Source organism: Orycteropus afer, unplaced genomic scaffold, assembly GCF_000298275.1.
Source record: "Orycteropus afer afer isolate SDZICR_OR568_19922 unplaced genomic scaffold, OryAfe1.0 scaffold00054, whole genome shotgun sequence".
NCBI lineage: Eukaryota > Metazoa > Chordata > Mammalia > Tubulidentata > Orycteropodidae > Orycteropus > Orycteropus afer.
The window spans coordinates 10,734,802-10,749,594 of record NW_006921641.1 but is presented as its reverse complement, the minus strand read 5'-3'; the positions used below and the strand labels follow the sequence as shown (position 1 = coordinate 10,749,594).

The 14,793-nt window shown below is 39.9% G+C and overlaps 1 protein-coding gene across 1 annotated transcript in view; it reads left to right on the top strand.

The window, feature by feature from the left end:
- BABAM2 (BRISC and BRCA1 A complex member 2) overlaps positions 1–14,793 on the top strand; it is an 804,907-nt gene that overhangs the window by 680,865 nt on the left and 109,249 nt on the right. The window contains exons 8-9 of the mRNA XM_007938825.2: positions 287–357; positions 3,520–3,602. Of these exons, the coding sequence (XP_007937016.1) occupies positions 287–357; positions 3,520–3,602 (154 nt within the window). The remainder of the gene's footprint in view (positions 1–286; positions 358–3,519; positions 3,603–14,793) is intronic.

Sequence of the window (14,793 nt, the reverse complement as noted above, 5' to 3'; positions counted from 1 at the left end):
ATGTGAACTGCTGTATGAAAAGTGAATTTACTCTGTAAATCTTCACCCAAATCCTAATAAAAAAAAAAAAAAAAGATTGATTGATAGGTTGGTTGGTAGGTAGGTAGGTAGATAGGTAGGTAAATGGCTGCCTGAAGCAACTAGGCAAAATGTTCACGGTTATTGAATATGGGTGGTGGGGATACATGTGGTCATTTTACTGTTCTTTGTACTTATTTGAAATTTTCCATAACTGAGCATTTAAAAATTTGCTATTCTACTTCTCAGCTTTGGATTCCTATTCCAGGTGCAGTATGTGATTCAAGGATATCACAAAAGGAGAGAATATATAGCTGCTTTCCTCAGTCACTTTGGCACGTAAGTTCTTCTCTATTTAAACTGTTACACCTGTTGGTATGCCCTCACTTCCTGATGACCTAATATTGCGGCTTGGTTAAGAACATAGCACTTAGTTCCTATGTGTGATACCTTTTCAGGGCCATTTTGATTGTTTTCGGAATGTTGGTATGTTGCTTATACTGAAGTTCCTTGGAAGACTTTTTTTAACATTTATTTAGCAAATAATAGAATCAAGTATCTTCTCTGAAACAACAACATGACTAGCCCCAAACACAACAATAATGATGCTTATTGTTGAGTGCTGCCACTCTCAATGTCAGTCCTCTCACAGATTACTGACACATTACTGAAAAGAGTCCTGAAACTCTGAGAAATTCAGTAAATAGATGGAGGTCACACACCTAGAAGAGGTGGGGTCTGGGTGCGACCTACTTCTTTAGGATTCAAGTCTCCTGACAGGAGTGCCACACAGCTTTGGGAAAGAAATCTAACACTAGATAAGGAAGCTGTGACTCACACTTGAGATTAGCAGTTGGAAGAGACCATGGAGAAGGAAAGAGGAAGTGTGGAACAACAGTTACAGAGAGAGCATTTCCTCCAGGCTGCCCCTCTGTGTTTGCCCTTTCCTCCAGGTTACCACTGGCAACGCTACTCTGCAGCTCTGTCTCCTTAGATGACATCAGAGGCCTTGTCAAACTCCTGCTTGGGCTTAGCTCAGTGGGGAGAGGCTGTGCATTTTCCTCAATCTTCTTTTAAAGAGTGGAGCATTCTACCCATATGAGGAGAAAACATTATATTTAATAGTAGTTAGAGTTTTTAGTGGACTGGTTTATACCCCACCTTATTCCAAAGAAAGTTTGCAAATACAAACTTTAAGTAAGTAAAAGGAGAAATTAGGATAAAAGGAAAGCAGGGATATGAGAGAAAATGAAATCAAGAACAAGATACCCATTCCCTAGAAATTAATTTCACAAATTATAGTGTAAGTATAAGTAAAATTGATGACTTCTCAAAACAATTTCAAGACATTGCCTTACTATCCATAGTGGAATTTTTCATTCCTCCAAAATAGTAGTGTCAGTAAACAGTATGACTGTCTCTCACATGAATCTTTACTACTTAAATTTTATATGAACATGTTGAGAAAACGCTTTTGGTAAGAACAGTGGTTGATAAATGACACCATTGGTCTTCTCATTTTTTAATAAGATTATCTTCAGAATATATAGTTGAAAATGAAGAAGCTAGCATAGTGAGTTCCAAAATGGGCTACACACATTCCAAGGTTTATACAATTCACTCCATTGGGGTATAAGAAAAATATGAAAATTGTACTTACATTTATTTTAAAATCTTATACTTTTTAAATGTACATTTTTGTGTATGATTGAATTCTGGTTATAATACATTCACAGTGTTGTTGCTGTTAGTTGCTGTCGAGTCAACTCCAACTCATGATGACCTCATGTGTACAGAGTAGAATTGCTCCATAGGATTTTTAAGGCTGGGACCTTTTGGAAGCAGATTGCCTGGCCTGTCTTCAGAGGTGCCTCTGGGTGGGTTCAAACCACCAGCCTTTTGGTTGGTAGGTTGCTTACCTGTGTGCCACCTAGCCACACAGAGTAGTACTTGTATATAACTACTACTAAATTACACAGTTGGCTATTCTATAACTGTGTTATATACATAATAAACAGGCCTATGTGCTTGTTTTTGCTCATGGGATGTAGGATCTAAATCGTTTGAATATCAAGGTTATAACATATTGGGTTAATTATAAATTCATACAAAGAAATATAAACTAGTGAGTAAAATCATTGATTTAAGACAGAAGATCTGAATTGTATACCGGCTATCTTTGAACAAATCACTTAGTCTTCATTGTCTCAATTCCTTCATTTATACAATGGGTACAACTGACTCTCTTGCTTAAACTGGGGGATCATCAATATCAAGGCTCTGATTGTTCTGACTTGCCCAGGGAGCAGGCAATTCTAAGGACATCAAAGGCCTCTTTGTATAAAGAAACCAAACCCATTGCCACTGAGTCTATTCCAACTCACAGTGATCCTATAGGACAGAGTAGAACTGCCCTGTAGGATTTTCAAGGCTGTGATCTCCATGGATGAAGACTGACACATCTATCTCTGATGGGTTCAAATCACCAATATTTTGGTTAGCAGCTGAGTGCTTAACCACTGTGCTAGCAGGGATCCTGCTTTGTATAGAAGAGAGAGACAGTTATTTCCGTCCTCCGTGTGCTTGGTATTGTCACATTATAGTGACATCGCCTTAAGGAAAGTGGTTGAGGTGATCCTACCAGAATTTTCTGCCTGGCCTCATTCATCCAGCAATCATGAGGTGTTCTTCCTTTATGCATGAGGTATGCATCTCCCATCTGAACACACTGTTCACCCAGCTAATATTGCTACTTTGTCTTGAGCCCCCTGGAAGAGAACAGGAGGAACACAAGTGAATGGATTCCATGCATTATGGAAGAAAAGTAATATGTAATCCTAAACTTAGTAATATTGTCATTACTCATTCTTGTTTAGTGCCCGGTGAAAATGAGACTCAATGATCACTGTTTAGACAAGGTGGTGACATTTGGCATTACAGTATCACTGCTGACCTGACTTCTTAATTTTTCGATTTACTAATCACTAACATTTGCATAGGAGCTCTGGTAGCATAGTGCCTAAGACACTTGACTGCTAACCAGAAGGCTGGCGGTTCAAACCCACCAGCCACTACTCGGAAGGAAGGTTGGGCAATCTACTTCCATAGTGATACTGCCTCAGAAACCCAAGGAGGGGTCGCCATGAGTCGAGTCTGACTCCACGGCACATAACAACAACATTTGCATAGCATTTTATGACTTTCCCACACACACACACAACCCTAGGATGGATTTTGCAGTATTATTCTACTTGTTTCACAGATAAGGAAACTGAGGGGCCAAAGACTGAGTGATTTACAATAGAGAGTAAATGGGAAAGCTGTGACTTGAAAAGCAGTGCTCTCATACCAGATTCCACACCCATCTTATCTAGCATACTCACTTGCCTTTTGCATTTTGAATTAAATGCCTCTGACTTTATTAATATATCCTTCACTTGGTCCCAACTCTTTTATATTTTTGTTTTGTTTTTTGTTTGTGTGTGTGTTTTAATTACTTAGAGGTGTCGTGGAATATGATGCAGAAGGCTTTACAAAACTTACTCTGCTGCTGATGTGGAAAGATTTTTGTTTTCTTGTACACAGTGAGTATATTTTTGCTGTCAGCATATATTTAAAAATGTTCTAAACTATATTTAGTAATGAGTATGAGAATCATTAGAGTCCTGAGTTAATTCCTTTTACTTTAGCATATGTATATTTTTTTTGTGTGTGTGGTTTTAAAGAGAAACTATCTCTAGACAGTAGTTCTCAACTGGGAATGATTTTGCCCTCCAGAGGACGTTTGGCAATGTGTCCTCAAACTCTTTTGATTGTCAGACCTGAGGAGTTGCTACTGGCCTCTAGCGGGTAAAGGCCAGGAATATTGCTGATCTTTCAATGCAGCCCCCCATGGCAAAGATTATCTGGTCTAAAATGTCAGTAGTGTCAAAGTTGAGAAACCCCACCCTAGACAGATGTCTGTTTCAAGTATCTTTCCAGAATCAGGTCTCTAAACTTTTCAGGATTATGCAAAACATACTTGCTTCGGCCATTTGGTTATCATCCTTATTTAATGAAAAGTCTACAACTTTCATACTATAAAATACATAACTAAAAGGTGGGGCAATGTTTTAATGCATCCTCTCATCAGCTTTCATTGTTTTTCTCCATTGTATTTAAATGTTTGTTGTGTTATTAATCAATCAGTAAGAAAACATTGGTCTAGCTTTCTCTTGATGGATAATTTAGAGTCTCTTTTGTTTATTTCCTTGTTAAGTAAGAAATGATATATGGTACCAGGGTCAAGTCAATCAAAACCTTTATTTAGTTTGGTTTTCAAGCCAAAGTCAAAGGAGTTCCACCTTTCCCAGTTTGAGTTGGCACAGTGGGAGCTCTGGTGGCATAGAGCCTAAGACACTTGACTGCTAAACAGAAGGCTGGTGGTTCAAACTCACCAGCCACTCCTTGGAAGGAAGGTTGGGCAATCTACTTCCACAGTGATACCACCCTGGAAACCCAAAGAGGGGTCGTTATGAGTGGGGTCTGACTCAAGAGCACACCACCACCACCACCACCACCAAGTCCAGTGCGTTTGAGTTGAGTTCAGTATGCGGAACTCTCCTGCACCTTAGCAAACTGTTTCAGGAAGACAAGCTTTGGTCCTCTTTAGCCAAGGCATCACATAGTCAAAAAATACTGACTTTAGGAGACTTCTTCCCCAGCAGATTTACTTTCTTGGTTTTGATTGGTTAGGCTAATTAGTTTAAATTAGTTTGTTTTGCTTTACTTCATAACAACAGATAATGAGGAAAGACACCCCCCCCCAAAAAAAAAAGTACATAGTGGTAGAGGGAAGAAAGATTCTAATTAAAACTTTACCATGGTATAATCACATAGAGATAATTGAGAGTTGGCTATACTTTTAAGGAGTTGAGCCTCCCTGCCCTTTAGGTGTTACCCAACTATTACTGTTTTGTAAAGCAGGGCCTTGTATTGAGCTCCTATTTGGTAGCTATTCATAAATTAGAGCCATCTTTTCAAATGCACCTGAAAAATGCAAACGTATCATTTTATATTAATTATGTAAATGGATAAACAGAGGGTTGGAGAGGTAAAGATTTTAATCCTGGGTGTGCCTCTGACTAATTATGTGACCTTGTTCAGATGATGAGGACAAGCCTCCGTCTGCTTTGGTTTCCTCATATGTACACTAGGGATCTGGTTGTCGGTCCTGCAGAGACACAGGCATGTGGAGCTCAACCTGGAAGAAGGGGCCAGGTGGAAGAGGAAGCCTCACAGCTAAGGACTCCTGCCATCTCCTCTTTGCTCACAATCTTCTATGGCTCTGTGGACCTGCACCAAATCATGGTGCTTCCAGCCACGACTTTTGGTTCTGATCTCATGTGTCACTACTTTGGCTTTGCATTCACAGTCTTAATTCCTTTGTGAGTTCCTACTTCCTATTTGCCACATTCACTTCACCTACTGCCTTGATCTCAGTGTTTCTGTTCTAGTCTCATAACCTGATCCCAGTCCTGATTGCATCCTTGGTTTGTCTGTCATGACCCTGGAGAGTTGCCTGGAGATTATCCTAGCCCAGTTCGGCAAGAAGGACCTGCATTCTGCCTTGAATTACACTGGGTCTGGTCAGATGCCTCATAGAGGCAATCCCCATCAAATGAACAATTGTAAACTTTTTTACAAAAATATTAAATTAGATGAGTTCTTCAACCAGTTACTTTGTCCCAAAGTATCATGAAATCTGAACCCTTTCCAGAAACTTCCTGTGGTCCACTAGCCATGATTCTACCTTCAGTTGATGTCAGGTCATATCACATATCAGAGATAAATACTTTCTTGGCGTTGTTCACTCCTGGCCTGTGTTTTCCATACAGCTCAAGGATAGCTATTCTGGTGGTAGCCAGCTGGAGGAAATTGTCACATGGAGGGATGTTCAGGGATAAAAGAGCCTTCACCTCTCAAATAGCTCCGGCCAACTCTCTTCTCACCGTATTCAGTGTTACAGCAATTCTTGTTGCTTTTGATGGTCTCTTCCCCACAGAATATTATCTCCATGGTATCATGTGTCTAGTATTTCTTAAGCTTCTTCCTCACCTTCTTATCTTGGCTTTTCCAAGTCAGATTTGCAAAAATGAATCCTAAAGTTATATTTTCACTTAGTTTTGAATTACCTTCTTCAGAAACGTAGAATCCCAGGGCACTCATTAGAACAGCTACAAAGGACCTTGGGATTTGTTTAATTTACTTTTTCCAAAGTGTTTCCTCAAGCTGTTATTCCTTTCCTCACCAGGCTATTCATTCCTTGTCTCTTACTGTCATTGCCCAGGCTCTTGGCTTTTCTGGTGGATAGAGTCTAGTCTGTGAATCAGGGAACTCTGGGTCAGTTTCCTACTCCATTACTTATTTGCAGCCTGCCTACAGATGGGTTATTTCTACCCTTTTGCTTCTTTCTTAGATAAAATGTAGGACTTGTTACATCAGAGTGAAGCTTGTAGATAATGGGTTTTACTCAGTCATGCAGTTAAGCATCTGACATTTAACAGTCCTTTGGAAGTGTCTGCTTGCTTGGTTATAATACCCAAGGGAACACCTTTCCCCCTTTTTTTCTTTCCATGAAAATATGGAGTTGAATCTTGAGTGATAGAGACTCAATGATAGAACTCTGTGGAGAATTATTCTGAGATTTCAAGAACATGAAAGTGCTGGAAATGAAGCCATTCTTCTGTGGGAGCTGCACTATTTCATGGAGGTTGAAGACCCAACAGGACACTAAATAGCATCTCTTGTCTGACTCCTCTTTGTTCTCCTCAAGCTCCAGAAGTCAACTGTGGAGAAGACAGGTGCTGGCAATAATTCTGAGCATTTTGGGATGCTAGAAGAAAAAGGCACTTCTCCCTTGAGGCAGACAGCTCTGACTTCAGACCTCAAAAGAGTGTGTGGAAACAAGAATGCCCTAGAGAAAAACATTATACATATTCTAGGTCTCTCAGGAGATACTGCAACATTCTGACACTCTGCCAAGAGTGAGGCATGTGGCCATGATGGGACCATGGAGCTTTTCCAGCCACGTATTCTTGATCCTTCCTTCATCTATTATCAACATGCCTTAAGACTTAGAACTGCAGCATGATAAGGTACTTGCTGTAAACTGTTTCTGGGAAGGTTTCTTGGTCATCAATTAGAATTATTTATAGTGGTTGTGTAAATAATTCCATTTTTGCCAAGTAATTCCAAGTGTAACTAATTCCATATTTGCCAACTTAATTTTACTTCTGTAGGTAGATGTTATCTTTAAGCTAGCAGCTTTTCAGAATGCTGCAGTGGCAAGAGGACCAGATACCAGGGCACAGTAACACAGAATATAAGCAACCACTGGAGAAAAAGCAAGTTATTTGTCATGGACCTCAGTCCACTCCACTGTAAGTAGATGTAAGATGAGGCCTAATGTAGGAAGGTTGCTACTTGGAAGGGGATGGTAATTGGAATCTGTTACTTCCAAGGCAATGTAGAGAGAATCTCTGACTGTTTGAGAAGCTGTCTTTCCGCATTACCTGTAAATCCTTGCAAAATGACCCTTTCAGTCACCCAGCATGGAAGATAGGCCATGTCTTCCTAGTAAAATGCCTATTAGACCAAATATGACCATTTGGGTTGCTCTATTTCATTTTTTCCCTGCCCACCCCCATCAGCTCAACTCAGTTTAACTGAGTTTACTGAGAACCCACATGCTCTGTACTATGCAGGTACTAGAAGAATACAAGTAAATAACTCAACCTTGACCTTGAGATGTTTACAGTCTACCACAGGGGTTGGCAAACTACAGTCTATGGGTGAGACCCCACTCTCAGCATGTTTTTACATGGTTCTTGAGCTAAGAGTGTTTTTCACGCTTTTAACATATGTTGTTGTTGTTATATGCTGTGGAGTCAGATCCAACTCATAGAGACCCTCCTTGGGTTTCCGAGGCAGTATCACTACAGAAGTAGATTGCCCAACCTTCTTTCCGAGGAGTGGCTGGTGGGTTTGAACCGCCAGCCTTCTGGTTTGCAGTCAAGTGCCTTAGCAAAGAAGAATATGGAAAAGGGAAAATATAAGGCCTACAGAGCTAAAAAAATATTTACTGTTTGACACTTTATAGAAAAAGCTTGCCAACCCCGGGGCTAGTTCATGAGAAAAGAGATTGTTGTTGTTGTTAGGTGCTGTCAAGTCATCTCCTACTCATAGCAACCCTTTGTACAGCAGAACAAAACATTGCCTGGTCCTGTGCCAGCCTCACAATCCTTGCTATACCTGAGCCCGTTGTTGCAGCCACTGTGTCGATCCATCTTGTTGAGGGCCTTCCCCTCTTCTGTTGTCCTTCCACTTTACCAAGCATGATACCGTTCTCCAGGGAATGATCCCTTCTGACAATGTGACCAAAGTAGGTGAGACAAAGTCTAGCCATTCTCACTTCCAAGAAGCATTCTGGCTACACTTCTTCTAGGACAGATTTGTTAGTTCTTGTAGCAGTCCACAGTACTTTCAGCATTCTTCACCAACACCACAATTCAAAAGCATCAACTCTTCTTTGGCCTTCTTTATTCATTGTCCAGCTCTCACATACATATGAGGCAATTGAAAATACCATGGCTTGTGTTATGTGCACCTTAGTCTTCAAGGTGATATCTTTGCTCTTCATCACTTGAAAGATGTCTTTTGCAGCAGATTTCCCAATGTTATTCAACGTCTGATATCTTGACTGCTGTTTCCATTGGTGTTGATTGTAGAACCAAGTAATATGAAGTCCTTGACAACTTCAATCTTTTCTCCATTTGTCATAATGCTGCTTATTGGTCCAGTTGTGAGGATTCTTGTTTTCTTTGTATTAAGGTGCAATCCATACTGCAGACTGTAGTCTTCAATCTTCATCAGTAAGTGTTTCAAGTCATCCTCACTTTCAGCAAGCAAAGTTGTGTCATCAGCATATCACAGGTTGTTAATGAGTCTTCCTCCAATCCTGTTGCCATGTGCTTCTTCATATAGTGCAGTTTCTTGGATTATTTGCTCAGCATACAGATTGAATAAGTATTGTGAAAGGATACAACCCTGACATACTCCCTTCTTGATTTTAAACCATGCAGTGTCTCCTTGTTCTGTTCGAACAACAGCCTCCTGGTATATGTAGATTCCTCATGACTACAGTTAAGTGTTCTGGAATTCCCATTCTTCTCAATATTATCCATAATTTGTTATGATCCAAACAATTGAATGCTTTTGCATAGTCAGTAAAACTTAAGTAAACATCTTTCTGGTATTCTTTGCTTTGAACCAAGATCCATCTGACATCAGCAATGATATCTCTCATTCCACGTCCTCTTCTGAATCCAGCTTGCATTTCTGGTAGTTCTTTGTCAGTATACTGCTGCAGCCATTTTTGAATTATCTTCAGTAAGATTTTACTTGTGTGTGATATTGATGATGCTGTGAGATAATTTCCACATTCTGTGGAACCACCTTTCTTTGGAATGGGTATAAATATGGATCTCTTTCAGTTATTTGGCCAGGTAGCTGTCTTCCAAATTTCTTGTCATAGCTGAGTGAGTGCCTCCAGTGTGGCATCCATTTGTTGAAACATCTCAATGGGTATTCCGTCAATTCCTGGAGCCTTGTTCTTCACCCCTTCCTTCAGTGCAGCTTCGGCTTCTTCCTTAATACCATTGGTTCTTGATCATATGCCATCTCCTGAAATGGATGAACATAGACCAATTCTTTTTGGTCCAGTTATATAATTATACATACATATATGTTCTACCACTCATCTGTCAGTTTTTCATATTGTGATGGCTTGTGTGTTGCTGTGATGGTGGAAGCTATGCCACTGGTATTTCAGGTACCAGCAGGGTTACCCATGGTGGACAGATTTTAGCAGAGTTTCCAGACTAAGACATACAAGGAAGAAGGATGTGACCAGGTCCACTTCTGAAAGAACTAGACACTGAAAACCATATGAGTAGTAGGGAAACATGCTGAAAGATGAGTCCCACGGGTTGGAAGGCACTCAAAATATGTCTGCAGAAGAGCTGCATCCTCAAAGTAGAATCAACCTTAATGATGTGGATGAAGTAAAGCTTTTGGGACCTTCATTTGCTGATGTGTCACAACTCAAAATAAGAAGAAACAGCTGCAAACATCCACTAATAATTATAATGTAGATTGTATGAATTATCAATCTAGGAAACTGGAATTTGTCAAAGGAAATTAGATGCATAAAGTTCAATATCCTAAGCCAACCATCCTCAAAGAGCAAGTAGTTAGACCTGTGGGCTCAGGACCATGGTCACAGGGACATCAAACTCAACTAGCATAACATACTACACAAAAACATTGTTTGACATCCTACTTTGGTGAGTAGTGACTGGAGTCTTAAAAGCTTGCAAGCGGTCATCTGGATGCAGTGATGGGTCTCTCCTCATCCAGAGCAATGAAAAATGGAGAAAACCAAAGATATGTAGAAATAATTATTCCAAGACACTGGTAGACCATGCCTATTTGACCATGAGACCAGAAGAACTAGCAATGTCAGTTACTCGGAAAGAGATCAGTGCAGGAGATCCTGGATAGAGTGGGAGAACAGTGTGGAACAAAACTCAAAATCATTAAAAAAAAAAAAAAGACCTGGTTTATCAGTACAATAAAGCCTGGTAAGACCCCTGAGACCATGGCCCCTAGTTACCCTTCAGGTCTGGAATTGAACTCACTCCTAATGGCTTCCAGCCAAACAGTAGACAGGCATATAGGGAGAACATTTACATCAAGTAAATACACTCCTTAGAGTGATCAATCATGGGAGAACATAAAGTCAGTGTTTGCACAGGGAGATAGCTTGGGAGGACAGGAATGCATAGGAAAAAAGGACTTAGGGAAGAGGTAACTATAGGGAGGAAGTGGGAAGAGAGCTGTTACATTGTGGGGAATTGTAGTCAATGTCATGAAGCAAAATGTGTATGAACTGCTGTATGGAAAATGAATTTGCTCTGTAAACTTCCGCCCAAATCACAATTAAAAAAAAAAAAAAAAAAGTACTAGACATTAGTGAGCTGAAAGTCCCAAGGTCGGCAGAACATGGCAGGCTGCTGAACAACAACATAACTACATGCAGGGTCCAAACGTGCCATAAGCTAGAAACCAGTCCCAGAGTTGCTTCTTATATATGTGCTTATGATCTTATGTGCCAGGAATAACAAATTGAAGAGGAATGCTATTGCATTAATTGTCAAAAAGATCATTTCAAGATCTATACTGAAGTACAGTGCTGTCATTGATAGTATATAACATCCTTATGCCTACAAGGAAGACCAGTTAATACTACTACTAATCAGATTTATGCACAGACCACTAAAGCCAAAGATGAAGAAATTGAAACTTTTTTCCCAACTTCTGCAGTCTGAAACTGACCAAATGTGCAATCAAGATGTATTGATAATTACTAGTTGTGGTAGTTAAGTTTGTGTGTCAACTTGGCTAGGCCTGGTTGAGTGGCTGGGCAGCTGGATGTAGTTATTCTCATGGTAAGATTTGTAATTAACTTCTTGGTGGAATGAATTGGAGCAGCTGAGTAGCTGTTTTAGGAAAGTGGTCTGCTTCCCGTATATAAGAAGCAACTTTGGGACTGGTTTCTAGCTTATGATGTGCTTGGACCCTGCATGTAGCCATGTCGTTGTTCAGCAGCCTGCCATGCTCTGCCGACCTTGGGACTTTCAATGGACTTGAATTAATGGCCTGCCACGTGGTTTGGTAACATCGGGACTGTGCCATTTTATTTATCGACCTTGGACTTGTTAGCCTCAGCAGCCAGTAGCTGCCTGAGTGAAGAGATGCCTCTAGCTTCAGTGGGCTGGGAGCAAGAGGTAGAGCTGAAGTCCAAGGTCAAGGGGCTTTCACCCAACCCCTAGAGCCTGGCACTTTGATCTCAGACTTAAAGCCTCCAAACTGTAAGAGAATAAACTCCTGTTTGCTCAGCCATCCTATATGTGGTATATTCCTGTCAGAGTGGCACTAGGTAACCAGAACACTGGTGATTGGAGTGTGAAAGTTGGAAACAAAGAAGCATTGCTATTTGGAAAATATGGCCTTGGTGATAGAACTGATGCCAGAAATCACATGATAGGATTTTTCAAGACCAATGACTTACTCATTGCAAATACCTTTTTTCAGCAACATAAATAGTGACTATACACTTCGACCTCACTAGACTGAATACACAAAAATAAAATCAACTTCATCTGCCAACTGTGGAACAGACTATCAATTGCTCATATGCAAGTCTAAACTGAAGCTGAAGAAAATTAAAACAAATCCATGAGAGGCAAAACACAACCTTGAATATATCCCACTTCAATGTAGAGACCACCTGAAAAATGGATTTGACTTATTGAACACCAATGACCGAAGACCAGATGGGTTGCGGGGTGACATCAAAGACATCATACATGAATAAGTCGAAAAGTCATTAAAAAGACAGGAAAGAAAGAAAATGGATGTCAGAAGAGACTTTGAAATTTGCTACAGGAGTAGCTAAAGTGAATGGGAGAAATGATGAAGTAAGAGAGCTGAAGATTTCAAAGGACAGCTCGAGAGGACAAAGTAAAGTACTGCAATGAAATGTGCAAAGACCTGGAGTTAGAAAATCAAAGGGGAAGAACATGCTCGCTATTCCTCAAGCTGAAAGAACTGAAGAAAACATTCATGCCTCAAGTTGAAATACTGAAGGATTCTTTGGGTTCTATCGTTCTATTGAAATGCAGGAAGGAAGTATCCAAAGAAGATGGAAAAAACACACAGAGTCACTGTACCAAAAAGAATTGGTTGATGTTCAACTGTTTCAGGAGGTAACATATGTTCAAGAACTGATGGTATTGAAGGAAGAAGTTCAAGCTGCACTGAAAACAAAGGCAAAAAACAAGGCTCCAGGAATTGACAGAATAACCATTGAGATGTTTCCATAAACAGATACAGGGCAGGAAGCACTCACTCATTTATGCCAAGAAATTTGGAAGACAGCTACCTGGCCAACCAACTAAAAGAGATCGATATTTGTGCCCATTCCAAAGAAAAATGGGCTAACAGAATGTGGAAATTATCAAACAATATCATTAATATAACATGCAAGTAAAATTTTGATGAAGGTAATTAAAAAATAGTTTATATATATGACAGTTTATATATATAACAGTTTATATATATAACAGCAATATATTGACAGATAACTGCCAAAATTCAAGCCAGATTCAGAAGAAGTTGGGGAATGAGGGATATTATTACTGCGGTCTGATGGATCTCGGCTGAAAGCAAAGAGTAACAGGAAGATATTTACCTGTGTTTCATTAACACAAAGGTAGATGACTATGGAGTATAACAAATTATGGAGCAAAAAAGAATGAAGAAAATCAAAGAAATAGTCCAAATGACTAATGGACCATGAGAACCTCAGCCAGTATGACCCTGAGACCAGAAGAATTAGACAGTGCCTGGCTACTAATGCCAACCACTCGGAAAAATACAGGAGCTCTGGTGGCGTAGTGCCTAAGGCATTTGACTGCTAACCAGAAAGCTGGTGGTTCAAACCCACCAGCCAATCCTCGGAAGGAAGGTTGGGCAATCTTCTTCCGTAGTGATACTGCCTCGGAAGCCCGCTCGGAAAGGGATCAAAATTGGAGATCCTGGGTAAAGCAGGAGAAAAATATATGGAACAACAAAAAAAAAATAGTTTTACTAGTCAGATAAAGAAAACCCCTGAGATTATGGCCCAGAGTCATCCTTCGGGCCTGGAATTGAACTCATTTCCATGGCTGAACTTTCAGCCAAACAATAGATAGGCCTAGAGCTGAAGAACTACACCTGGAAGATGCACTCCTTAAAACAGTGAACCATGGTGGATCAGATGGGCAGCATTTGTGCAGGGAGAAAAGGAGGCAGAAATGCTTAGGCAAGAAGGACATAAGAAAAGCGTAACCACAGGGAAGTAGGAGAACAGATGTTACACCACAGGGATTATGATCAATGTCAAAAAATGTGTATGAACTGTTGATGTAAAATGAATCTGCTTTGTAAAATTTCACCCAGATCGCCCTTAAAATTTTGGGAGAAAAACACATTATGGGTAACACTGTGAACAATGGGAATCCCCGCCCCCCCCCCAAAAAAAAACCAAACTCGCTGCCTTCTAGTTGTTTCTGACTCATAGTGACCCCTCCTTGGGTTTCTGAGGCAATATCTCTACGGAAGTAGATTGCCCAACCTTCCTTCCAAGGAGTGGCTGGTAAGTTTGAACTGCCAGCCTTCTTTCTGGTTAGCAGTCAAGTGCTCCAGAACACTTAACTGTGCTCATGAGGGACCTATACACAGACCAAGAACAAATCACAATTGTTAAAATGATTACAAATAGGAACCACAATGAGATATGTATTAGAACGTATTCTAAGTCAAAACTATAAGAAGTGTAATATTACTTTAGAATTAGCATGTTAACCTCAGATCAGGCATAGTTTAATTTGATCATTTCCTGGTGGTAATAACTATTGAAGCAGAAGGAACCAAAAATTGATCATGTACAAAAGGTAAAACCAAACCATTTTCTGCCTTATTGGAAATGATAAAGAATATGGAAATAGAGAAATGAAAATCTATTTTACTTTCTAAATATCTTTTTGCTTTAATTATAATAGCTATTTGATCTTTTATATACTTTAAACATTTTCATTACTTTACATCTTGAGATTTCTTTTTTTTTTTTTT